General features: G+C 45.1%; 1 protein-coding gene and 2 long non-coding RNA genes across 3 annotated transcripts in view; 2 read left to right on the forward strand and 1 right to left on the reverse strand.

The window, feature by feature from the left end:
• Nucleotides 1–10,629, forward strand: part of LOC146204580 (uncharacterized) — a 45,267-nt gene extending 34,638 nt beyond the window's left edge. Inside the window, exon 4 of the long non-coding RNA XR_014703969.1 lies at nucleotides 10,225–10,629. This is a non-coding gene — a long non-coding RNA (uncharacterized LOC146204580). The remainder of the gene's footprint in view (nucleotides 1–10,224) is intronic.
• The window catches only part of LOC146204581 (uncharacterized), a 43,262-nt gene extending 27,826 nt beyond the window's left edge, over nucleotides 1–15,436 (reverse strand). Inside the window, exon 1 of the mRNA XM_084589259.1 lies at nucleotides 14,980–15,436. Coding sequence (XP_084445385.1) covers nucleotides 14,980–15,108 — 129 coding nt within the window. The 5' untranslated portion in view covers nucleotides 15,109–15,436. The remainder of the gene's footprint in view (nucleotides 1–14,979) is intronic.
• Nucleotides 15,437–16,192: 756 nt separating this feature from the next.
• LOC146204583 (uncharacterized) overlaps nucleotides 16,193–27,235 on the forward strand; it is a 49,720-nt gene continuing 38,677 nt past the window's right edge. The window contains exon 1 of the long non-coding RNA XR_014703967.1: nucleotides 16,193–16,344. This is a non-coding gene — a long non-coding RNA (uncharacterized LOC146204583). The remainder of the gene's footprint in view (nucleotides 16,345–27,235) is intronic.

Raw genomic sequence — 27,235 nt, forward strand, 5'->3', positions numbered from 1 at the left:
AATACACATGCACACAAAATAAAAGAAGCAAAACAACATGTAAACAAACTGCCACATGTTAAATACTGCAAAGCACAGTATTTGGCACTATTTTTAAATGGCTTGCAGTGCTGCACTGCTGTCACTGCTGCAGGATTTCACTTCTAGCAGTGTGTACTATTCTTTGGTAAGAGGAAAAAAAAAATCAATATATTGGTCAACTTACCCAATGATACCTTGAGCAGTCTTACTAAATCTCCATCAATGAGTTATTAATTGCATTCAATGCTTTCTAACTGCCTGCATGTAGTTTGCTTCTGCTAATAGTCATATGTCCTCTTTTTACTTGTTCTTTCAGTGCACCCCAAAGCACTGTTCTTGGCTGCTTACTCTTTCTATTTACATTAACAATCTGCCTTCTCCAGTAAGCTCTACCATCCGCCTTTTCACTGACAGCATCGTTATAACTAGCTCATCCAATGCTTCTTCCCTTCAAAATGACCTGGTTCGCATGAAGTAATGGTGTCCATACCCACCATGATATCCCAGCTGAAGCTTCTTCCTCTCGCTCCTCACTGCAGAGCTTCATGCCTCTTGCAACAAATTGTTTCATACCCCACCCCGTAACCATCAGCTTATCCGGTCAGTACACTGAACACCTCTCACAGGCCAACAGTATGATCTTGCCATGTGCCCATATAACTGTGTTCTATGAGTCATTCTTTGTGCACACCTCAGAACTAGAACAGCTTTCCCCGCCGTCAGGCACTCAACTGTAATCCTGCTTACTTCAAGACTGTTCATCACTGCCATGTTTACCATAAACCAGTCACCATTAATTGTCGTACACATGCTCATTACTCATATAAAGTCCTATATCTGGACTTCTGAGGTAGGCAAAAAAGAAAAGAAGTGTCAAGAATGAGGAAGACAAAGACAACATAGGCACTGTTGTCCTTGTACAGCCTTTGTCAAAAGTGTAGAGCCCGGGGGGTCTGCGTCTAAGCTGTGTAGTGGCATTAATTTAGCATTAGTGGAGATCCTTCTAATTGGAGGTGGGACAAAAAATCTTTTTTCCATCAATAGATTTGGAACACAGAAAGTGCGCGATGAGCCGCACGAAGTGGCTCTAAAGCAGACCCCCTGGGGTCTAAATTTTTGACAAAGACTGTACCTCTGAACTAAAGAGATAAAAACTACTGCATATCATGAACTAGCCCAGCAGTTGATACTTTTGAAGTATACCTTTCAGCCAATTTCTGCTAGCCTGTGACACTACAGTAAGTCATGCTCTCACTGATTTGTCACACAAGCCATTTTCTACCAGTTTAGTTGCCTGCAAAAAAAATATAATTTGCCACACTTTGGCATAAACAGAATGCATAGTAATTTTGAAATTAGCAAGTCCTTTTTTAGAATATTTTTGGCAAATAACAAAGGCTGTATGCCTTTTGTAACACTAGCAACAATTGGCAGCTCCAAATTATCATAAGACATGCTTAATTACTGTTACATCAGGTATACACAAGGGCAATATGCTTAACTTAATCTCTGCACCTGTTACTGTATTTGCATATGCCTGTGCAGCGTTTTGAAAAAGCTTCCATATTTTCACAATCCACTGAGGCAAAGAGATCAGAGCAATAGGTTCGAAACCATTGAGAACAGCATAAACCTGTCTTCAGTAGAAATGCAAATCTAAGAGCATATTAAACAAATACAAGGGCAACTATGAAAGTTTTCACATGTCAGACTTTGCTACAATTCATTCCCAGTAGTATGATCAGTAGCAAATATGGTAAAACTCACCCAGCAAGTTTCCAGCCTGCTCTGGCGATTCAAAGCAGGTGCAAAAAGCACACAGAAGAAGTAACTGCATGTAGTCTGCCAGAAATAGCCAGGCTACTCTTAGCAGCTCTTATGCTATTAAGGCGAAAGCCTTTAATGGGTCATACTGTCGTTCACAGAAGGTATCACACTTTCGTGCACACTCCAAATATAGGCATACACAGCCTTAATGATACCTAACAGGAAAGGAAAGGCACAGTATCTGTCACACTTGTTCCATGGATATCTGAACCGCACCGTAGAGGGAGGGAGGAAGGTACTAGTGAAAGTGGAAAGAGAGAACAGCCGTATGAACACATGTGACAGATACTGTGCCTTTCCTTTCCTATAAACCAATACACAAAGTAAGCGTGGGACCGTTGCTATATGGTTCAGGTGTCCACAGAAAACAGTGGTTGCTAGGCAATGGCGCAAAGAGCGGTGTGACCACGGCGCGGCCACCGTCACAGCGAAAATGGGACTCTGCGGCTGATGCAGCTCTCGCTACAAAATAATTGGTTCACAGGAAAGGAAAGGTGCAGTATATGTCACACTTATTCTGTGAACACCTGGACCGCATCGCTGAGGGAGAGAAAAAGGTGGGAGTGAAAGTGGAAAGATCTGTGCACGAGATATGTCATATTCCTTGAATGTATATCAAGAAACGCCACGCAACAGGTGCGATGGTGTACCGTCCAAACACACTTACCAAAGAAAGTGTGACAGATACTGCGCCTTTCCTTTACTGTAGACTGATAACAATTATATGTAGCACTGCAATGAATGCCGATAATAAGCAACAGATAAGAGACAAGTCATTGGAGAGGAAGGGTAGGCTTTCACCATTCTCCTCTTAAGAGACATCTAAGAGACATCTAAGAGACCCTCTAATTTTTAGAACATTCAGTATCACTAAGAGTGATGGAGTAGGTTCACATAAATCAGGTTCTCCTTGTAGCCAATGAGCCAGCAACCGTGCTGTCACCATTCCAATGCAGGTTTGCTCTTTCCGTGGTCACTGAAGCCTGGTTACCACTGGCAAATATGGCAAATAATGTACAAAACTGCTGTGCTGCATAGTTATTCATGATGATTTTCACAAATTGAACAACCTCAACAATTTATAAAAACATCCACTCTCTAAATAATGCATATTGCTGGCTAGCAATCTTCCACACATATTACAGCATGAGACACCACAGCCACCTATTTGGGACAAATTCTGACTTAGTTTTCAAAGCTGAATGACAGCTTTACCAAATTCTTAGCATTTTTTAATTCTCGGAGCAGACATGAACTGAATGCCTTGCCAATTTGCAAACAAACTACTTTTTGTGCAGCTTGTAACACCTGCATGGTTCCTTCCTCACAAAATTTCCTTCTGCATGCATAGTAAATAACAGCATACTGGTTCTTGCCGACTTCACTACCATGACTTGTAAATAAAAGAACCTGTAAATATCCAAGCTGTCCTAGGCAATACCCACGTTTTGGAAACTTCAAAATGATGAAACAAAAGATAAAGTACATTGTTTCCAGTCTGTACACGCTCCCCAGACGGCCATTGATGTACGACGGCGTTCGAACTCGGTGGCCGAGTTCAGACGTCCGCCAAGTTACGCCGTACGTACGAAAACGGATGGTCAGACCTTTGGGCCCAGTGGACAGCCGTCATATGTTCGCCACTGCATTCGCTTTTAAACAGCTATGATATAGTTTGTAGTTGTCGTGCTCGTCTGAACTGCATATAAATCAGTAATGCTGCTGAATCTGCATTATATGATGACAGAGCAAATCGGTGCGATAGAAAGCTTTCGATTAAACACTTCTTTTTTAATTTGTGCCGTGTTTCATTGTTGCATTCCTTCTTCAAAGTTTTTCAAGAAAAATGCAATTAGCTTAAAACATTTTTGTCACCACGATGCTGCGGTGAAAATTTAATCGTAGGCTGAGTAGACGCAGCAAGCAGCAGGCTCAAAAAGAACGAAACCAAACCTACCCTCAAAAAAATCTGAAATGAGCCAATCCAATCCACCTGACAAGCTTTGTCATGGAGGATGCCTTCAGGCTTCTGCGTTTTGCACTTTCTGTGCAGTTACAAATAATTAGGGCTCTTATGAACTGTTAGCGTTGTTTTCGTTGTGGCTTGGCGTGGCTGGCACACTTTGTTCACTCGCCGACCCCAAAGTAAGTATTTCACCGAACTTTTGTTTCTTTAGTGGAACTTTATGATGCACTGACACATGCAAGCTGCATAAACTTTTTGCGCTTTCGGGTATAGGAGCCTGGTTTTGAATAGGGTGGCGCCGCCTCGTGGTGGCCAAGAAAAACCTGACTGGGTTGTACAACGGCGACTCTGCTTATACTGCAGTGCATACCTCGCAGGCTTTCTATGTCGACTCGCGCTTATTTCTGCCCCTTTGTGAGCATGAAAAGACTCGTCACATATCATGGACATCATTGTGAACCGGCAGTAGCTTAAAATTAAAGAAAAAAAAGCGCTGTGGCTGCCTTCCGGTGAAGCGTTCAAAGCATGAGGCATCGATCTTGCCGTGTACCCCTCAGTCACGAAACATCATCACCGCCTATGTATTGCTGCTTGTGTCGTAGGGTGCCACAGACAAGTTAACAATTTCATTGTTTGACTCTACTGCTCCCTTTCATAGCTGCACAAAACAGGGCTATGGTGTTCCTCATATGGGCGATTAGGTGCATGCATGCTCAAATGTCTCTCGCCCTATGCTCGCCGCTCCGCCTGCTCAAGCTGAAAGAGTACAGCCAGCTATGTCCGTGTGTTTATTTTTGATTGGGAGAGAAGCCATCCGTCATGCTACTAATTTTGATAGCTGCACAAATATAAAAACTGCATGTGAGGAAGGCAAAGTAGAGCTCACTTAAAACGTTTGCTATCTCAAAGAAAACAACCATTCACTTTCAAAAGGAAACAGCAACAGACGAAATTTGGCACAGATTAATAATTACTAAGCAGCTGACAATAGTATTTCGATCATTATATATGCACCGCCCATTCCTGAGCTGACAGTGCACTTCTTATGTGCGATGTCCCACTGCACTAACTGGCAAACGCTCTGGCTCGAGAGCTGCAAGCACAGAAGTTAAAGCGATTGGCAGTTGAGCAGTGGAATGAGGTCAGCGTGCCTTCACTGATATCTGCACCTAACGACGAACACCGAAACTCCTGCCGTGGCAAAATTCGAACGTTTTTGCAGTCCCAGCTTCACCTTTCTGTGTGATTTTCCAGTATGGACTCTGTATTTCCAAACACTACGAGCGCGACCTATCAGCTAAATGGGACGAAAAAAGCAAAAACCAGCGCAGGATCAACTTACAAGTTCAGGGACAAGCATGCATTAACAGAATCCCCCGCGGTCCATGCACGGCCCGCATAAGGTGCCTATCGGAAAGACTCTTTGTGCCTCAGAAGGGTTATTTATGCTGTCTATCTCTGTTGCGGCTTCGTGTATTCACGTGCTTAAGCTTTGTTGCATGCAAAGGTTTTGAAGAGCTCCACAAATTCGTGCGACACATGAACGCCTTTCTATATCGACTGGCAGTGCGCAGAGACTTCGTCTTCGATTTCTGCACATCGTATAATGCCTGAAATCGGCCTTTTGCGAGACGCGACTGCGCATGCATCCAACCTCTAGCGGCATAGTTGCGAAGCGGATTGGTGGGTTCGTGGCCACCGCAATCGGCTCCGGCGGTGGGGTAAACAAACCGGCGGCTGCCCGCGGCGCCTGCATTTCTGCGGTTGTTTTGGTGGTCGTTGTTGGATAGTGCGACGCTCCTGACGATGTCGACTACTTGTGTAGCGTTTGGATGCGATACACAATGTTTAAAGGGAAGCGGCCTCAGCTTTTTTCGATTTCCAAGTGCTTCACAAGACCGTCTTCGATGCGAAGCTTGGATAAAAGCTGTTCGTCGGCAGGGCGATCAAGGGCGCCCTTGGGAGCCGTCGAGCGCATCAAGACTGTGCGGGAACCACTTTGTAACAGGTGCGAACTAGGTACCGAGGTTAAATATTTGTGCAAGCTGCAATGAAACCTTTTATTAATGAGCAGGAAAGCCCTCCATGTCACCGCGGCACCCTGATTTCATCCCGACGATATTCAACTTTTCGAGCAACGAGGCCAAGCGGACGAATGCTAAGAGCCGTTTTCAACGTGCGACTAACCGAACAGCGAAACAAAAGCAACCAGAGGAGTCAGCGGCCAGCTACCACCTGCCAGAACAATGCTTGAGCACACGTCGAAAAGCTATGGAATGTAGCAAACATTTCACTTAAAACAAAAACATGGAAGAAACTTTTCTGTCATCAACCTGCCATTATTTGAAGCTTGTTTCTAGGTGTCGAATATTGTTTCCTTGGTCTCTGTTTTTTTTTTTTATGAACTTGAGTTGCTGCAAGACCGTTATCAAAGTCAGACCTCAGATTTTGATGGCTGTCCCCTAGCACCACCACGTTGGTTACCTTTGAGAGTGTTCATTGAAATTCCATGTAGCATTGGACTATCCACATTAAGTTTGATTACCATTTGCTCATAATGCATTGAAACTTGATGGGTTACTGGTGTTGCTGCATTATTTGATGGACATTTAGTGTCACATGCGGACTGAGAAGAGCCAGAAGGCTGTTTCAGAAAATGCCAGATATGTGGTTGCAGCAGAGTTGCTAAACTTTCTTTTCTCACATATGTTGTCGCTGCTTCTGCATCAAGAAGTAGTCATAGCAGTGCATCTCAGGGTTATCAAGTCATTGTCTAAGACATTAGCATAATGTACAGAAGCATGGCATGGTTCAGTCACTTCAACTTGGCATTTTTATTTATTTGTACATTCTGCAGTCTCGTAGGAACTTCACAAAAGTGGGATGAAGTACATATAAAGTGGGATAGAAGTACACAACTATTACAGACTGCTCAGTTTCTTTCATTTACACTGCTAATTAGAGCACTGCATGGGTCGTAATTATTGGCCTGGGCGGAGCCCAAAGAAATTCTTAACTACTTGCCCAGTCCTCAATGTGGGTGGGCCCAACTGAAGCCCGAAAAAAAAAAAAGAAAAGAGCTAAGCACACTTCACTAATGCAGATGTTCTGGTTACTTCAAATTTCAGTGAAAAAAAGCCCGGAATAGTGGCATGAAACTAACTCCTGATTCTGGATGCATTGGTCTTTGTTTTTTTTTTTGCCTTACATCCCATTGATACGAATGTTTCGAAACATTTCGTTTCGTATGTAGCCCTCATCTTTGAAGCGGTGGCCCTTGCTCAACTGGCGATCGCATCACATGCCGGACGACTGGAGGTACTGCTGATTTTGTTCGTCAGTGGGCTTTGCTGCATTCCTTGGGCATGACACCCAGCCATCGCTTAGCCCTAGATACCCGCCAGGTATCAGGTGCTGCCCAGGACACGCCATCGTCGACAGAACCAAAATATGTGCGCCAAGAAAACAAGCTCCACAGCAGGGCTCAGCATGTGGAGGAACGTGTCCGTGTTGCACAGTATCCCGCCAGTTTGGTTGCGGCGTTGTGCACGAGGTGGCAGCACAGGAAAATGCAAAAGGCCAATTGGTTTATTTATTGCCTTTTTCACGTCGTGACAACTGTGAAAGCCTTTTCAGCGCTTTAAATTCTTTTCAATTCGTACATAACACAAATTAAAACGGTGGATCCATACTGACTGCATTTGGATGCAGACGCCGGGGATTTGTACTACCCAGCAGGTACCTAGAGGGCACTTTTTAGCACCATTTCGTGGCGCCCCCTGGGCAGCGCAACTCCCCTATGGGAGCGGTAAGGAAACAGCTCTGTACAGCAGTCGAGTGTTCGAGTGGTAGAAAAGGATGGCTCCGCTCCGGCTAACTAAAGTGCAGTGCCATGTCTGAGGGCTGCCGTTTTCGGCATCGCTGGATGCCACGCCAGTAAGCCGCGCAAATTCCCTGTCTTTGACAGAGGAGTGCCTGCCTGAGCTTAAATCAGGAGTTAATTTCTAAGCCATGCACAGTGTGCTAAGGTATAAAATTTAGCTGTGGCTTAGCTCTGGTTAAGCCTGAGTGATTGCGAAAGCAATACCTCCCTGGCTGCGCTTGGCTCTGCTGGTGGTTTGGCATGGCTTCGCCTTTTGTGCAACTAAAGGATTTACTCTGGAAACAACATGATTTCTACTGTTTGTTTATTCCAATGAACACGCTTTGGTGGTCCGTAAAGTAGTGACTCTTGGTCTGAACACTGGTAATTACATAGTCGTCCGAATGTCTATACATCACCAAGTCTAGACTGCTACCCCATTGGGTAGTACTCTCGCTCTGCACTACTCATAGACGATTCTCCGGCATTCAGAGAGTCCGTGAAACTACTCTCGCTCACTGAACTTGTAAAACGCCGCCGGGCTCGCCATTCTGCGGCATAGGCGCGTTGCTTAGCCAACCGCTCTTGCCTTTCTTCATCTGTCTCCTCGGCACGGCGCTGGCGTTTCCGCGCAGCACGTCGCTCCAGCGACGCCTTGTACGACTCCTCATACATGGCTAAGCGGAGCGTGCCTGCGGCATCCCGTTTATCCTCTCCTAGCGAGCGCCCTCAGGCGGCGGGCCGAGGAGGCCGTCACGTGGTAGCCGCCGCGCCGAGCGAAGGAATGACTACGGCCGAAGAGACGAGTTGGGGCCCCTGCTCTCCTCTGGTCGTGACGTCACGCTGTCACGTGGTGCGCCGGAGCGAAGGAACGACCTCCACCGACGGCAGAAAAGTGCTAGCAGTATTGCTTTCGCACTTGCAACTTTTGCTTTCGCAACTTTTGCACTCGAGCCTACCGTGCGACATGCCTAGACTTATGGAAACATCACGAGAGTTGTTTTTATTGCGATAGAAATACTGCCCCAGGTTTGGAGCAGTCATGTATCCCCGGACGGATGCTGTGTTTAACCTTGAACAGCAACCGCTGCAGCAGAGCTCCACCAGAAGGCGGCACCGTCGGCGTGCCGCGTGCTGCAGCGGTGCCGAACAGATGGTTCGCCGCTGCTTCGGCCTTGCCGTGTTTGCTTTGCTATGCAGGCTGCTAAAGAGAGGTGTCAGCGACAAGCTGCGGCAAGGAAGTGACAACGTGCACAAGAGACAGTGGAAGAATGTGAAGAACATCGTGCTAAGCGTTGTGCACAAGATGAAGCTCGGCGACACTGCATTCTAGCTCTCCGAGTGCTTCCACCTCGTCGGCTACTGATGAATACATGACTCCTCAGAAACGCCGCAATGCCACCAAGCGAGGACAGCGCGTTGAAGAATTGCCGGAAGAACAGTCGTAACCATTGTGTGTCATGTGTTACTCTATAGCCAAATTATCGAACCACACAAACAACACCACAAGCGAACACACGAGCGTAGCCATGTAGCCATTGCTAATGCAATTTACTAGGCTTAACCAGAGCTAAGCCACTGCCATTTTTTAATGGCCAGCCGCTGACCTTTCTCTCTTCAGCTTTACGGCGACTACAGTTTATACAGTTTATAAAAGGAATGGCTGTATGCACTGTGCAGTAGCTGCAAAATAACTGCAGGCTTAGTGCTCTCCTTCAGCTTTGGAAAACCAGGACAGCACATTGAGCATGTTGGTTATGCATATGTGACTGAACAGTACAGAACAACGGGACAAGAAGGAGACAAAAGACAAAAAAAAAATTTTTTTTTTTAATCGGCGCTTTTCTTTTTCTTGACCCATTGTTCTGTGCTGTTCTGGCACAAATTTGACATACTGCCGCCGTGAAACAGTTGGGCTGTGAGCTTTGGTGACTGCAGTGCCTTCTGTTATTCGAAATAGGCATACTGGCAGATCATGCAAGCCACAGGCTCTAAAGAAAAACATGTGAGCTAAGCAGAAGATGAAAACAAAAATGTTATTGCTGTGTCCCTACATATATTCAGAGGCTCCTCGGAACTGCACTGCATTAGTGACAGAGAGATAATGCCAAAGCTACAATAGAGCCATGCAGCACCTTATAGTGCAAGATACTGAGCTTATGTCTCACATTGCAAGCTCTGCTTGTTAAACATTGGTAGCCACAAATTGAATCTATGGCATCATGTTCACATGCAAGGTTTCTGATAGCCGCTGGACACATGATGTGGGCTATAGCAAAAGCCTGTACCTGGTCGTCTTACAAGCAGTTTTGCAAATGATACTTTTAGTGTGCTGTGAAAGTGTTTGTGTTCTGTTTCTGTATGAAAATGCTTTTCTTATTGAAGGCTATCATTTGGCTTGCTACAGCAAAGACCTGTGCCAAGACATCCTACAAACAGCAGTGCAGTTGGTATTTCTACTGTGTTGTGAAAGTGTTTGTGTTCTGCTTCTGTATGGCAATGCTGTTCTCACTGAAGACTAACATGTGGCTTCATTAAATTGTTTCAGATGCCATTTGCAATAGCCAATTTCGCAGGCCAACATGAAGCAGCACTGTGAGCATGTGGGTAGAAGTTCCATTGACTAAACTGTCACTGTCATCCATGGTGAAAAAAAAAAAAAAAAGAAAAGCAACATCCCTTTGCATTCCCATTTCTTTGGCATGGCTAAAAGTGAGTATCGTATCATTATCTTTATTATTAATACTGAATCATGATTGTCAGTGTTGAAGTATGTTGAGCATCATAAGATTTTAAATACACAGGACTTCCCTTGCACAGTAATGTTTCTAGCTTGTTTACATGTAGGAGGTAGCACTGGCTTAAACAATCCTTATAAAGCAAATTTTTTTCACATTGTCCGCCATATTACTTTTTGGCATTGCCCCTTGCTAGTACTTTAAGTTTACATGGTTGTCCACTCTTAACTTCAATATGTGAATGTGTAGCATGCGCTTTGCGAAATGCCATTGCATCCGTCGCAGCCGTGCATCAAGGCTGAGTGGCTTGTGCGTAAAGGGACCAGGAGCTGCAGCTTCACGTCATCTGCCTTTTTGCTCCGGTGCGCAGACGTGCATCGAGGCAAAGTGGCTTATGCATAAAGGGACCAGGAGCTGCTGGGTCACTTCTGTCTGATTGCTACGATGTGCAGATGCGCATTAAGGCAATATGGCTTATGTGTAGAGGGATCAGAAGCTGCTGCTTAACGTCCTCTGCCTCTTTACTACAGTGCACAGCCATGCATCAAGGCCAAATGGCTTGTGCATAGAGGGACCAGAAGCTGCAGCTTCACGTCATCTGCCTCTTCGCTCCGGTGTGCAGACGCGCATCGAAGCAAAGTGGTTTATGTATAGAGGGACCAGGAGCTGGCGTGTGACATCGTCTGTATATTTGGTATGGTGTGCAGCCGCGCATCGAAGCACAATGGCTTATGTGTAAAGGCACCATGAGTTCCTGATTATGTCGGTGGCCTCTTTACTACATTGCACAGATACACATTGAGGCAAAGCGTAGAGGGACCAGGAGCTGGCGCTTCACATCTGCTGTAGTGCGCAGCCGTGCATCGAGAGAAAGTGGCTTGTGCATAGAGGGACTACAGGCTGCTACTTCATGCTGTCTGCCTCTTCGCTACGGTGTGCGGCTGCGATGGATGCAATGGCATCTTGAAAAGCACATGTCACGCGCTCGCGTGTTCAACCCAAGAGTGGACGACTTTGTACATGCTATAGCTCTGTTATTCATAGCATGAAGCTAGGCCAAGTTGGATAAATGATAGCGCACCTCACATGTTGCCAGCAAAGAAAAACGACTCCAGAAAAGCAGATCCATTCAGTGTCATGGGATCCTTATTCATATACATACTACTGTCAAGTCAGATTCTTCACCTTCAGAAATGTCAGACAAACATAACCAAGGGTGCATCTGTAATAGCCTAGCTTGCTCTTTCTCTAAGACTTGAGTCAGATGTGTGTTCCATTGCTGTGGGTGGGACAGACATGAACCTTGGGATTTTAAATTTGCAGCAAGTATGGTATTGTAGTTTAAAGGCAAAATGGTACTAATAACTGTAGCCTTATCACCTTATAATAGTGTTACCAAACAGTGAATTATTAGTTTACTCTGCATTGTTTCTGTCTAGTTGATGTGCACAGGTGTACACATACTTATGACTTGGAGTGGTAGACTTTACACTTAGAAACATGGTAGCATCACCATATGTGTTGTTTTCATTCCCTTAACCATTTTAATTTCTATACATATAACTTTGTTACATGCCTTTCTGAAAATGGGGTATTTTTTGTACAATCCTGCAAGAAAGCAGCAAAGGGCTCCCAAATCTTCCACAAAACTGTGTGATACCTTTTATTTTTTTTTTTTATTTATAGATACTGCGATCCAGTACAGATCATAGCAGGGTGGGGAAAAAATGAAATACAAGCATATAAACACAACTTCAAATTCATAAAATTCATAACATCTACAGGCACTTTTCAAATAATAATACACTATTCTGAGTAACAGTCTCGCTGTTAAGCTCGTTCCACTCAGTAATTGTCCTAGGAAAAAAGGAATATTTAAAGCAGTTATTTCGCGCATTCAAGGGAGTTATTGTCAGATCGTGCCTTTGTCTCGTTTTATAACCTGAGGAGTAAACAAAATAATTAGAAGTATTAATATTATAGTGACGTTTTATGAGCTGAAACAAAAACTTTAATCGACAGACACGATTCTGCTAACTGGGGGTAATCTGCTAAGTTTCACGAGCTCACTGACAGATGCACGGCCGTACGAGTTAAACAAAAACCTAACTACCTTGTGCTGTATTCGCTCTAGTTTATGAATGTTGGTTAATGTGAAAGGGTCCCAGATAGTTACGGCATATTCTAAGAGTGGCCGGATGAGGGAATTGTATGCTAATAGACGAACACTGGAGGGGGCAGACTTCAATGAACGCCTCAAAAAAAAAAAAAAAAACAGAGTTTGCGCATTGAATTTGCTACAACAGTATCTATGTGTTTTGTCCAGGAAAGGTTGTTAGTAATCCGTAGGCCCAAATATTCATACTCTATTACCTCCATCAATGACATGTTGCTAGTGCCGTACACAAAGTGATGAGGCCTTTTCTTATGTGTAATTTTCATAAAAACTGTTTTTTTTTTTTTTTTTTTCAAAATTAACACACATCTGCCATTCATTTCACCATGCAATCATTTTCGCGAAATCATTATTTAGACACACTTAGTCATCAACTGAGGACACCTCTTTGTACAAAATACATCATCCACGTACAGCTTCACATTGACTGAAAGACCTGTGACAATGTCATTAATAAATAATATATATATCACAAAAAACATGTAATATACTATCTGTTGAGGTAGCTTTATATTGCCCCCCCCCCCCTTTTTTTTTGTTTCAAATGAGGTTCAGCAGACACTAACTCTTGCATTTGTAATGCCCTAGGCCCTGAATGTCAATACCATTTTTATAGCTATGGCTGTGGCACAGCACTAATGTCCTTTATACACTTCTTGTTACTAATCTCTTACCGAAGTGATGGCTTGCACTATGGGGCAAAAGTCTCTGGACTGTATGTCTGGAGATTTTGGACTAGAATTGCAATGTAAACGAATTAGCACCTTATTTTTCTAGCATGTATGAAAGAATTAAAGTTCAACTTTCACATCGAGCAGTATGGTCCGAGACTCCTGATCGATGTGAAAGTTACGCGCTTTGATTGCAGTTTGCGTGGTCCACAGACTTTTGTCCCCAATATTACATAGGGCCAAATTACAGGCCGTCCTTGGTCAGGGAGAGTTCAGGTGGCCCTCACTACCCTCCCGCCCTTAAATCTGCCTCTGCCTTTACAGTGTTTCTTGTGAACAGCTAGCAGCATCCACAGTGACCATAATTTTTTTCTAATTTGTGGTGCGTAGCTGAGAAATCCGTGGCATGCCTGCACAGCTGATTACCAAAATTATGCAACCATATTTCACTAACTATTTAACACTCATACTGTATACTCCTGGCAATATATCAGGAGCTTAGGTTGTCAGCTTTCCTTTTTTGTTTCGTGTAACTGTAAGCCTTGCTATTGTAATGTCGCATATAGCACTGTGGGTAAACAAACAACTTTGCTTTTAACTCTTGTAGAAGCATGAAAACTTCACAATTACTGCAACGAGCGATGCTTCCACGTTGGGCTTTAGCCGCATGTTAAATTTCTATCTTTATTCTGTTGTTGTGGCTTGCATATTATCAGTTACACTAACATAAGTTACCTCCTCACAGCTGCTCTAAGACTCGTTCCTGTTAGCCTACATGTTGAAGTCTGTACGCCCCTGACACGCACCGAGAGTGCCATAAACGATAGTCCGACGGATGTCCGCAGTACGTATGTTGAACATAGCCGCAATTCCGTCGGACGTCCGAACCTCCGAAAAAGGACGTCCGTCGTACGTTATCTATGGCCATCTGAGGTCCGCTTGGTAGCTTTCCCTGGCGCAGTATCGTTCATTTCATGTAACCTCTCAGTGAGCGTAGGTCTGCAGTTGTATTGCTAACCGAACATACTGTATCTTATCAATCGTAGCACATATCTTACCGTATAACGACAACACATTGCAACGACAACTGATTTCGGGCGTTTCGTACAATAAGCAAGTTGACACGCCGTCATAACTGTATCAAAATAATTTAACAACATAGCCAGTCAGCGAAAATGAGACGAACAGAAGTTGGTATGACGAAATATGCATATTCGATGCCACTGGGCAAGCCCCGCCCATTTTTGCAGATGCAGGAGAAATGCTTTCACTATCGCTCCAAAGGGGTCGATCAGCGTCCGTATGACCTAAAACGAGCACTATAGATCTAATTTGCCGCCTTAACGGTCATGTGCCTTTTAATTCAGTTGTTGCGAATAATTCAAAGCAACACCTGTTAGAGCGCCGCCGCACGAAACTCGACAGGTGTCATACGTACACAGTACGCAACGCGCGCCAGTCAGTGCGTGGAAATTTCACACACGCACATTACAAAGCGACTTCAGCGGAGAGACGTGATTTGAGTTGTGATTCTGTACAATAAGTTACGAGTTGAAGGCCAGTTCGCTGTTTCACGCCCGTACGAAAGAACGCCAAACGTTTGTCCGTGCTGTACCCAAACACTACAGCGCATTACTTCACGCTGACTAGACTCTCAACATTTTTATGAACCCCTTATAAGTATTTTTATAAGCATTTAGAGATCACTCTTCACTTACCACTTGAGCTATTTTGATCCAGCCATCCGGTGTTTTCAGGTAGCCGAAGTTGAAAGCGCACAACGCCAGCCTCTCATTCCCACCGGACGAAGAAACGTTTGTCGTTTGTTGCGTGACAATCACAGGCATTTTACGGCGCTCCACTGGAAATTAATTAAATAGGTCTTGCAACTTCGCTGGAGAACTATGATCTGCTTACGGCCAGAAGGGGCAGCCTGCCAGACGAACAAATATTTTCGTAGGCGTCGCTTCCGTGTCAACCAACGTTGGTGTAACGGAAGGCCGACCTTAGGCCGACTGCGTTTGATCGTTTAGTGGTTTGGGTTTGGGTCGTTTGGTTTGGTGGTTTGGTACTCCGTTTGGCTTGGGGAGACCAGGGAGATTCTTAACGGAGGCAACGGAGGTTCTATGCGAACCTACCTTGGGCGAACTACGTGACCTTACAATTTCTTTTATTTGTTTTTATTTGCTTTTGAGCGCGCAGCGTCATCTTGTTGATAACGTTGTATTTTAAAAAGTTTTTTTTTTTTTCTTCTGAGGCATATTACGATCTTGATATTACCGCCATTACTTTATTAATCTGTCTAAACAAGAAAGACCTCAAAAAAAAAAGAAAAAAAAGGCAGGTCATACTCATGAATGAATGAATGAATGAATGAATGAATGAATGAATGAATGAATGAATTTTTTTTCTTCAATCTTCGTCGCACCATCTCGTCTAGGCGAAGGGGTAGGGAGAAATACGAAATACCACACACTTAGACCTGCTTGGACCATTCTGGCAATTCTGGCCGAGGCCATGGATGGATGGGAAAACATTTATTTCATCGGCTTTAAGTGGTTTAGTTTTCTTGCTGACCGCGCCAGATGGCCGCCAGTTGCGTCCTGTCGGCGATCTCTTCGGCCCACTCAGTGACCCGAGCTTGGATGGCCGGGTACGAGCAGCGCAGCACTGCCTCCCACTCCTCCAGAGATGGAGCATAAACGCTGCATGGGCAGTTTCTTCCGAAAAAAAAAGAGAGAAAAAAAAAAGGTACTGTTTTTGCGTGCGGTGTGTGTGTGTGTGCACGGCCGGTCTGCTCTCTCCCTCGAGACCGGCCGTGGTATAGTGCTCTAGCCGTGGTGTGTGTTGTAGGGCTACCATGGCTGTACGTGGCGGTACTGCTTTTTTTTTTTTTTTTTTTTTTTTTTTTTTTTTTTTCATTTCCGAGCATGCATTTAATTGGTGGCCGGTAGCTTGAGTTGAATTCGAGTATCATGTCTAGACATCGGAGTGGGCATACACATTTAGGATCGGTCGTTATGTTGCTTCTCTCTGTCGTCACGATTTGGCTGCTTTCGTGTCCCTTGGAATCTAGCGAAACGGTGAGCGTGTGAGAAATTGTGTTCTCTTTCATTTTGATGCCGACCTTGTGTTCATTGCTTCGCAACAGCTACCCATGTGCAGTAGTTTAATCGCAAACAAATAAAATACTGCCGCTTGTGTGAACCTTGCAGCTATTTCAGGTCGCTGCTATATATTTCAACGAGGTCAGTAGTGACAAGCGAACACCGTGAGAAATGCCGTGCTCCGAGCACCCCAGTTGGATTTGCAGTATGTTGCGGCATGCCGATTCGTTACACACAGATAGATGAAACAAGGCGCACCCGACTGATCTCTTGCCGTTTCTTGTCGGGTTGGACGTAGAACGCATCTTTTAAGTATTGAAGTATTTCATTGCTGACCGCATATCAGTGGTCGAAAGCATATAATTTCGAAAACACGGCACAGTGGATCAGATGGGCTTACACAGAATTTGGCATCTCTTCCTAGTTTTTACGCACTTGTCAGGCAGAAGACAGTCTATAAAATACAGCGATCATAGCACAGCGTGAATATAACTGGTACAGTCTTCCTTCATGTCAGCGTGCCCTCATCATGATATTTTTAATACTATTTTTTCGTAGGATATGGCACCTAACTGAACCAAAACTGTCCGTCACATCACAGCTGTAACCTCGCACACTTTAGAGCGCTCATGTTTTTAACATGGCCGCACATCAAAGCAAAGTGGTGTGCGTGCAGGATGATCTGGATGGAGTGCTTTGCATCATGTGCCAATTGACTTTTATGCACGGCCAGGACAGATGCACTGGCACTTTGAGTGCGGTCGCATTGTACTTGCATTATAGTTAACTAACTTGCATGTTCACGCGGATCACCCTGTACATTCTGTAAAAGTGTTGCTGCTAATCTTGAGCTTTGCTTTTAACTTCTTATTACGCTATCCTTTATGAAATGCCACCTCAGGGGAGCTTCAAGGTACAAAATGAAATGAAAGAAATAGCACATTTTTGGAGGGGCATTCTAGTGCTGATTTACTCTTCTAATCTGTATATCGTGTACTTCTATGTGTTTTCTCAGTGCATTTACCTACCTTCTTCCTCACTCTTCCATATGTCTTCCAGGATTCTGTAAGCCTAGCTGTGCTGCACTTTAATTTTTCTAGGCGTGGCCGAGTGGGTTTTTGTCTTTTTGTCTGGCCAGAACACCCTTTTATTGGGGATTCCCTGACTAGGAGACCACTGGTGGACACTGTCCCCTGTGATAGTGCATTGAGTGCTGCTGAAGCATGCTCATAAGCAGCATCAAGTGCTTCCTGGTCACTCCAGTATTCAGCCATGATTCTCAGCCTGTTGGTCACATTTTGTAGCCTTGCTCTCAAGGCTCCGAGCCCCTGTTTTTAAGGTTTTCGAAGAATACCGAGTTGAATTCTGCTTGATATTTTAGGTGGAGAGAACTGGTGGCACCTCATTCCACTCTTCTGAACCCGTTTCAATGCTCAGTTGAACATTGCTGGTGTAATGCTTAGGAAGCCTCTCAAAGCCCCAGCCTTCAATCAGTTAGAAAACTGTGCAGGTTGGTGTGTTAAAGTTTACAGTGTGATACTGAGGTGTACTGGAGCTGTTTTTAAACACACCATTTTCGGGTGAGTTATGTACATCAGTTTGGGTGTACTGCAGGGCAGTGTCCAACCTTTGCATGAAGTGCTTTATGACTTGTGAAGGTCTATTGTGTAGGTAAATGGGTACGGTATCATGATACCTCCGGTACTTTGAGGACCTCCTCATCGGTTCCTGGTTGAATTAGGTCTTTCGCTCAGGCAAAAACTGGCTAGTTAATGTCCGTATTAGGAATGATAAGAATTGTTTGCCATTCCTGGATTTCAAATAATGTTCTTCCAACAATTTGCTCTCTGATTCAGCGCCATTGTTGGTTATCACAACTGAGAATTTTGTTCTGTTGAACATGGTCCATTTGTCTGCTAGTGGCAACCATTGGCAACCATTGACAAGACATATAACTCCTTGTTTAGTGTTTTTCCAATGGTCAGAATTCATCAGCTGTTTTAATGCATCGTCATATTTCTCCTGGGACATAGCATGAGCCAGCTTCCTGAATAGAGAGTGCACCCTCACGATCAGCTACTCCACTCTCCGTTTTCCTTAGCTACTGGTCAAACGCCTGTTCCCTGTGGAACTCGCTAAGCATCACTGCACTGTTTGGGAAAATTTTTTCAATTGCTCTAATTTCTCCTGAGCATTAATACCGTTTCTTGGGCTAGTTGGTTCATATTTGTACTGTAAAAAACTGCGCCGAAATAAACACACCACAAGAACGAGCAACAGTCCACCATCCAGTACTAGGGCTTTAGCTCTGGGAACCAACGCTTAAAGACAGAAAGTGCCTCTGCTATGCAAGGTGCAGTCTCGAACGGAACTTTTCACTACTATATAAAGAAGAGGCAGCGTATAGTCTGTCATCTTGTTGGTGGCATCTAAACAAAAAGCACTCTGCCCATATTTTAAAAGCAAATCCTTGATAAAACACGACTGGTAGCAAAATAATAAGGCCTGCTCATATTCCTTTGCAACTGCCTCCAACTTATAATCATTTCCTTCTTCAGTTTCGGAATTAACTCTTTTGTGGTATGGTCGGAACTCGACATTGTCACGACTATGCTACGGCTCTGAGGAGCCTCAACCATTGCTTCCACATCTTGATCAATGTTACTTGACCTTTGTTTTTTAAGTGCATAATGAATGTGATTTACTATATCTTTATTTGTCGGATAGAATGTTCGGCAGGTGATATCAGGTTTTTCTTTTTCTGCAAACATCACAGGGTGTTGGTTGTGTCACGGGTGGTGTCATGTTCTGCATTTGCCTTGTCTCGTTATTTGCTTCTTTTTGTTTTCTAAGGCTCGCGTTTTCAAGCCTAAGTTTCCTATTTTCTTCTTCTGTGGCTGTGAGTTTAGCCTCTGAAATAGGAAATTCAGAAATACGCCGCTCAACTCCTCAGCAATAATCGGGGGCACATGTGTAACTCAATCAACGGAAAATTAGGAAGCGCAAAAACGTGGGCCCTGCTGAGACGCCTCATAAACCCGACAAACTCCAAAAGAGAGCTCGGGAAAACAATGGAATGAATCACACATGGGTTCGAAGGAACCGAAGAGGAACTAATAGCTAAACTCTGGAATCGATACATAAGAGCGAACCACTTCGCCCCATGTGCGACGGAGTACACCGGGGAACAAAACATTAAACTCGACGCCCCAATCACATGGGAGGAGGTTTATGCAGCGGCCAGATCATCCACAAGAAACACTGCGCCGGACGAGGACCAAATCAGCAACGCTATTATCAGGAACCTCGGAACTGGACACCTGAAAGAACTCACAAAATTCATAAATAAGCACTGGGGACTGGGCACAGTTCTGGAGGCATGGAAACATGCGGAGATAATCACGATACCCAAGCCTGGCAAGACACCTAGTTTGGACAATATAAGACCCATATCACTAACCTCGTGCTTAGGAAAGCTCTTGGAAAGAGTTGTTCACACCTGGCTATATAGCTTCTTAGAGGACAATGACTATCTGCCCAACACCATGTTTGGCTTTAGGACAATGCTATCAATGCAGGATGTCCTTTTACAATTAAAACGACATTTTGGACCAAATCTCGAGCTACAGCGAGAGTATAGTCGTGGCCATTGACTTGACGGGTGCTTTCGACAACATCAGTCACAAGGCTAACCTCGAGGTGCTTTCAGGAACTAAGTGGGGCAAAAACATTTAAAAGCCTTCTTCACGGACAGAACTGCTACTATAGATATTGGCAATATCCTGTCTCAACGGAAAAACACACCAAACAAGGGAACGCCGCAAGGGTCAATCATATCCCCATTACTATTCAACATCGCCATGATCTCACTGGCGGAAAAACTAGGCAAGATCCGGGACGTAGTTCACACCATATACGCGGGACGATATCACGGTATGGACCACTAAAGGGTTCCACCGGAGAGAAAGAACAAAACTTGCAGGAGGCGGCAGAACGCATTGTGGATTTCGCAAGAAACAGCGGCATGGAGTGCTCAAAGGAGAATTCGGAATTTATCCGAATACACTCAAGGAGATTTAAACCTGAAAAGATAACGCTATTATTAAACGGATAACCAATAAAGGAAATGGACAAACTCCGAGTCCTAGGTATGTGGCTCCAAAACTGCGGGAAAAGAGACCACACGATCAAAACATTAACCAAAAGAACGAACCAAATATGCGGAATGATTCGCAGGATAACGAATAAAAGAAACTGGCTAAAGGAGGCCGACGCAATCAGGATAGTCACTGCCTTGGTGATAGCATGACTGACGTACAGCTTGCCGTACCACAAGCTAAACCAAGAGGAAATTAATCAAATTGACGCCCAATTTAGGAAAGCATATAAGATCGTGCTAGGACTCCCCCTCAGAGCATCGACACAAAAGCTCATGGAACGAGGAGTATTCAAAACCTATAACGAACACAGCGAAGTGGCCACATTCTTTCAGAAAGTCTGGCTAGCACAATCCAAGATGTAGGAAGGCACATACTAACGGTACTTGGCCACCGAGACGCAATAAGAGAGATTGAAAATTTGGCTGACATACCACAAAAGATTGGAGAAACGTTTGTGGTCAGCCCTATACCAAAAAGCATGAGCCCCCTACACAATACAGGGAGGAGAGAGGCTAGGGCAAGAGCTCTAGGCTGAAGCCTGGCAAAGAAATCGAACATCCTCTACGTGGATGCTTCCATATACAGAGACAGGAAAGCGGTGGTCGTAGCCGTAGTTAACAACCAAGGAAAAGAAATATCCAACATGTCAATTAGGACCGGGATATAAACATGGCTCTCCGTGGTGTTTGTCTTTTCTGTCGTTCAATGTGTTAGCGCGGTGAATCCAATATGGCGGAGGAGGTGGCAATAGCTTTAGCCATCACGGAAGCAAACAGAGAACAAGAGCTATACAATAGTAACAGACTCACAGGCCGCATGCAGAAGCTTCCCAAGGGGAAGGATAAGCAGGCAGGCTGGCACCCTCAGGGAGGTGACAAAACTCAAAAACGAACAGAATGTGGTATGGGCACCTGGGCACGGAGGAGTGGAGGGAAACCTGAAAGCTGACGTGATAGTTCGAGGTTTCACAAGCCGAGCGAGCGACGACAAGGGGGAAACCAACACTACTCCGAACAGCTGCGGAGAGCTCACCATGTTTTGGAAGTTAGGGAGCCAGAAATACCCGCTTCCCCACAAGACACTCACAAGACATCAAGCAACTACCTGGAAACTGCTACAAACTAACTCATATCCAAGTCGCTACATATACAGTGTTCTGCAACTTTATTAGAACCGTTTTGGAAAATTTGCCCGTCTCGACCGGTGGGAAAATTTTCCAAGACGGTTCCGATAAAGTTGCAGAACACTGTACAGTAAACACTGTACAGTAAGATTTGGCCTACGCAATACACTCCAGAATGCGTGTTGTGCGGAGAGATAGCCACCCTCTACTACTCCACATGGCGCTGTCGGGCGTGCTCCATAGAACCCAAAATTACAAACCAGTCAGTCGAGCAGTGGGAGGGGCTTCTGCCCAGCTCCGACCCGCAAGATCAGCTAGCGCTGCTCGAGCGGGCCAAAGAGGCAGCAAGAACCAATGGGATTCTGTACCTAGGAACACCACCTGCAGCTCAAGACCCCTACCCCTGAACCCCTTCCCATTTTGCGGAATAAAGTTTTATACTACTATACTACTACTGCAAACATCACATCTTACCTCAGGCACTTCCTTACTTCCTGCACTGATGTGCCTTCTCTCGCACGCTGATGGATTTTTGCTGCAATTTCTGGATGAACAGTTTGTCCAAATGAAGTCACCGTGTCAAATTCATGTTCGATGTGCTTACATTTTCTTGTCATGTGGACATGTGCAACTAGCTGTGCACCATTTCTGTTGGAAAATAAAAGTTTATTTCTCCTATTTTCCTTGCGTTGATTGCGGATGTGTACACCGGCTGTGAAACTGCCGCTGCCACTGTCACGGCTGCAATGGCCCAAGTGGCATTCCTCCCTCTCCTTTAGCCTAGATGAGTTGTCGTGACGAGTTTTGACGTAAAAAACAAGTCCTTGATGCAGTGCAACGGCTGCAGATATTACAAGGGGATAGAAACAAAACACACACGGGCATGGCGGATCAAAAATGGAACACCAACTCACCCAAGTATCCACATTAAAAAAAGTAATTCTTTTTAAACGTGTAGTACAACTCTGAAGATTGCACTGCGTGCTCAAAAGCAAATAAAAACAAAAATTTAAAAGGTAATTTTTCCTTTGCCTAGATGAGATGTGGCGACGTGTTTTGAAGAAATTGCGACGATGGTGAGGGAAGCAACAGCACGACTGATTCCAAATGCCTAATAACATTCACATTCTATGTGGCACGCGAACATGATTTACTTTGCGTTTAACTCCGGCCACCAATTAAATGCATGCTCGGAAATGAAAGAAAAACAAGCGCCCAGTACCGCAACGTGCAGCCCACGACGACATATATGTCGTCGCGAGTCACGACTTGGGTCTTCATACTACACACACAAACAAACAAAAAAACACAACCCTTTTTTTTTTCCCCACGAGATACATTATAGCGCTTCAGGTGAGAAAATTGCCCATGCCGTGGTCACGGCCTCGGCCAGAATAGTCCAAGTGGTATTTCTCCCTACCCCTTCGCCTAGATGAGATAACGAGATGCTGCGACGGGTTTGGAAGAAAAAAGCTGACGCTGCACGCTGAAAAGCAAATAAAAAAATGGTAAGGTCACGTGGTTCACACGGTAGAACCAGTAGAGCCTCCGTTAAAAGTCACTTTGGCTTGGTGAGCTGAGAACGGGAGGGTGGCTGATCCTGGCCCTGATGGGGCTGGGACAGGTAGGTCACCGCCGCTTGCGGCGGGGGCTAGCCCGCCACCGAATTTTTATCTGTTGTAGGCCGTTATTGCACCCGCCACCGCTTCGGTGATGGACGACAGCTGTTGCGGCGCGCGTCTTTCTCTCACTCTTCTTTTTCTTTCTTCTCTGTTTTCTCTTCTGTCTGCACGAGGCAGTGGAGGCGGCTCAGCTACAGAGCCAGTAGCAGGCCCGTGCATTTTCTTTTCCTTCTTCCTACAGCCACAACTTTGGCTTGGTGTGGAAACACCGCTTTTTCCTAGGCTTCCCCAACTGGTGAAGAGCGGGAAATTGAAATGTGTGAGCGAGTTGAAGTTAGGTGATGCTCATAGTCTCGTGGTAGGCAGGGCTTATATTCAGGGAGGTCTCGAGGGGTATGAGACCCCTCCAGTAATATTTAAGAGAGGTCTGAGACCCACCGAGCTTGGAAGTATAAGGACTGTATGAATAAAAAGCAGGCAACCATTTTTTGTTCTTGTCAGTGGTGTAATCGGAAGATGTCTTCCTCTATTGATTCGACAGTTTCGCAGTGAGTATTAATTGTAACAACTACTAACATGTTTTCGAAAACCGGAAATGGAGAAAAATAATGATTTTTCCCCTTTGTATAAAAGAATTTGCAAAACAGGCAACCAGCCACTTTCTCTCTTTCCCTCTTTATTTTTCGCCAGTGCTCAAATCACTAGACTCCCCTTCGATGGAGCCAGGTGAAACTGCCACAGGACTCTGCCCTGAAGGCATAGCGCTAGAACTTCAGGCCGTTCGAGCGAGGGACTGAAACTGGCAGCAGAAGAAAATCTGAACCCATCCTGACTGAGGTTACAGAAAATCGGATGAGGTGCCCCCCACCCATTCACGCGAAAACTAGAAAAAAAAATCATGTACAATTCGTAATTTTAATGTATCGCCTCGTAGGGAGCCCTAGAGTTGATGTGGAATTCATTTTTGCAGGACACGGTCTGCCTGCAAATGGTCTACAGGTATGCACTGAGTCCACATGGCGCCTAAATATGCCGGTGGCAGCCATTTTTGCGGTACACGTTTCAGACAAACTCCTGCCAGTACTGCTCCGAAAGGGTTCTTTCGTCGTGTTACAGTTGCTCGTGTGCCACATTCATGTCACTTTCGCATGCATCGCAAATCGGGCCTGTAATTGTCGTACTCGATAGCTGCGTGAAAATGGCACTTAGGTTGGGACATGATCTGCTTAGCGCTGTTCGAGCCGAGGTACGCGAAAAGAGCGCAGCAATGAACGTTGTTCGTGGGATTACATTTCCCTTTATCCCGGAAAAAAAGCTTCAAACAACGGTGACATCAGCCGTTCCATGAATCCGGAAAGTCGCATGTGGTTCTGCAGCGGGTCTACCGGGTTCTCGCATTACTTAGACGTATCTGCAACCCTTGAATTCGGTCTTCAGCATGTGTGACCTACTCATAGCGCTTCAGAGTTTACCCTCGGGGTTACTTGCGAACGTTTAGGACGAGGTACATCCTGGATAAGTGCAGGATGGACGCTAATTAAATTTTCACAAAAGCTGTACATATGAAATATGTGACCTCGTCCTGTTTCGGTCCTGTTTTGGATGATCGAGTCCTTGGGACTGCGCTGTTTCCCGAGAGTGTCGTGGCTCGTGGCCACCCTGGCGTTTACTTTTTCTTTTTTCCTTGTACATGTCCTTGTACAAAAACATTTCTCTAGTGTGCTAACAATAATGCTTCCAAATTCCGACTCTCCGATTTCGCGGAAGCGCTGCTGCCCCTGGCCATTATCTATGTTTCGAGAGAGTCCATGGTGTCGTTGGATAGCTGCTCGAGCGGCGATAAGTAGCGCAGCTGCCCACCCAAAATGTCGTTTATTTGCGACTTAGTTTCTTGCTGTTGTTGCGCGCGCCGACGACCGATTCTCTCGTGTCAGCGAGTTCCAAAAGGCAATCTGAATGCGCCGCACGAGGAGGAGGAGGAATCAACATTTATTATGCCCGAAATAATTTTGTGGTGCCGGCAGGCACCAGACAGGGTGGTTCCCTAGTTACGACCCATATGTGCGAGCTGAATCGATAGGGCGGGGCTGGATAACAAGATCTCCCATCGCATAAAGGGTTGGGTATTGGGGGTATTGGCGGGAAGGGGAGGAGGGGGGATCTTGAGTTTTGTGCATTCTGCCAAAATGTGTGGCAGGGTGCCCTTTTCTTTTTTGCAAACGAAGTGTCTGAAGATACGTCCAACATACCCATTCGATTTTCGTAAAGATACGGCGGACGTCGATATGTAGGCTCATGGCTATATGTATGTCGAATGTCTGAATTCTGCTTGCTACGCTATGATATTAGCTAGCCGCGACTCTGATGAGATGCTACGAAGAGTTCGCCCATTCTAACATACATCACAGTCTTCACTTAGGATTGTGTATGGCAAGCATCGCTTGTCACGCACACAGCTACAGGCGATGCGACGTACTGCATCAGCTGGCATCGAGATACGCACATTCACTAGCAGCTTTCGCTTCGCACTAAACTATCACCTTGATCTGCCTGTAATGCAAGCGAGCTATTTCTAGCATTTACGCTGTCTAAGATCCCGCATCGACCTCCGAAGATCGAGCGCCGGCGCAACACACACCTCGCCATGCAAAACATTTGGTCATATGCTCATTCCTCACATGCAGACAGATGAAATAGGATGTTTCTAGTTAAATCCTTCCTTTAGATTCTCCTTCAGAGCCATGGCAAAAGGCACGCCGAATCTACTTGAAGCCTACGCTGCTACAGCGGCGAGCTGCACATAGACTCCTCGAGGCGAAGACCCGCTGCACCACAATACATGAGTGCACAACCGGAAAGCCGGAAGCGCGAATAAACCACTTCCCTACATACAGAAACGCTCTTTGGTACTAGCCTTGGTACGACAGGCAGCCGACCTGTTGGACGCTTAATTTGAGTGGTAAATAAAGTGCATTACTACTACTACCTTAGGGGAAGACCAGACAAGTGCTCAGCCTGCATCTTTTTCTCGTCGTTGAATTTTGCAAACATACATGCTCGAGGTTAGCGTGACCCGACAGAACGGCCTCAGCTTTGAAACGAGCGGGAGATATGCACGCGTAGCCGGATTTTGGTACGTGCTAGAAATTGTGCACTGCACATTTCGTTTCGGAAGCTGACTTGGAATTTTGCAGAGGGTGTCATGCAAGCGATCGCTGCTACAAACATGCATCTGTGTTCCCACGGCTGGCCTAACCTGAGGCTCATAAATTCTCAACTGCGGACGTAACAATGATCGAAGAGAGGACGTATTTTCGTAATATTCACAACTCGGTGTTTCAGGTGTGTTCCGTAGCTTTAAATTCGAACAGTTCGCCTTTCAAATCCGCGGCCAGCGCTGGACCGGCGGAGCGATTTTCCACGCTACATTGCTGTCTTGCTAGAAAGCCAACCTAGGCGGCGTTTGACATTCAGCTGCTTTTTGTGGGCCCCGTAATGGAAAGCAACGCCTTCAGAAACATGCTAAATGTTCAAAATTGTATCTTTAACACTCGTCACTCCAGGCTGTCTTCAAGAAACAAAGCAGGCGGACGCTGATAAAACAGTTGAGTACTCCAGTTGAAACCAAACACCCGCGCATCTTTAGAGATCTGTAGAATCGCCTTCATGGTTCTTAAAATTATGCTAGAATTTGGAAAAGTCACTTTCTGATCGCTGGGACGTTACTCGCATGACAGCGCTGTCACGTGAATAAGGACCACACCAGACCGAAAGCTTTATAACCGTTGTGTTGATTTTTATGGTGCATAAGCTACTGATGCTGCCATGTACCAAGAACAAGGTTTAATGTATTTATTTTGTGCGTAATGACTAAAACGTTCTTTAGGATTTAGCTTGTTTAGGAACATTGCTTCATTTTAGGAAACCAAAAATGCAGGGGATTTGAACTAGTGCAGTCTCTC

Source organism: Amblyomma maculatum, chromosome 1, assembly GCF_055883805.1.
Source record: "Amblyomma maculatum isolate TAMU_Amacu chromosome 1, ASM5588380v1, whole genome shotgun sequence".
In the NCBI taxonomy this organism is placed as follows: Eukaryota; Metazoa; Arthropoda; class Arachnida; order Ixodida; family Ixodidae; genus Amblyomma; species Amblyomma maculatum.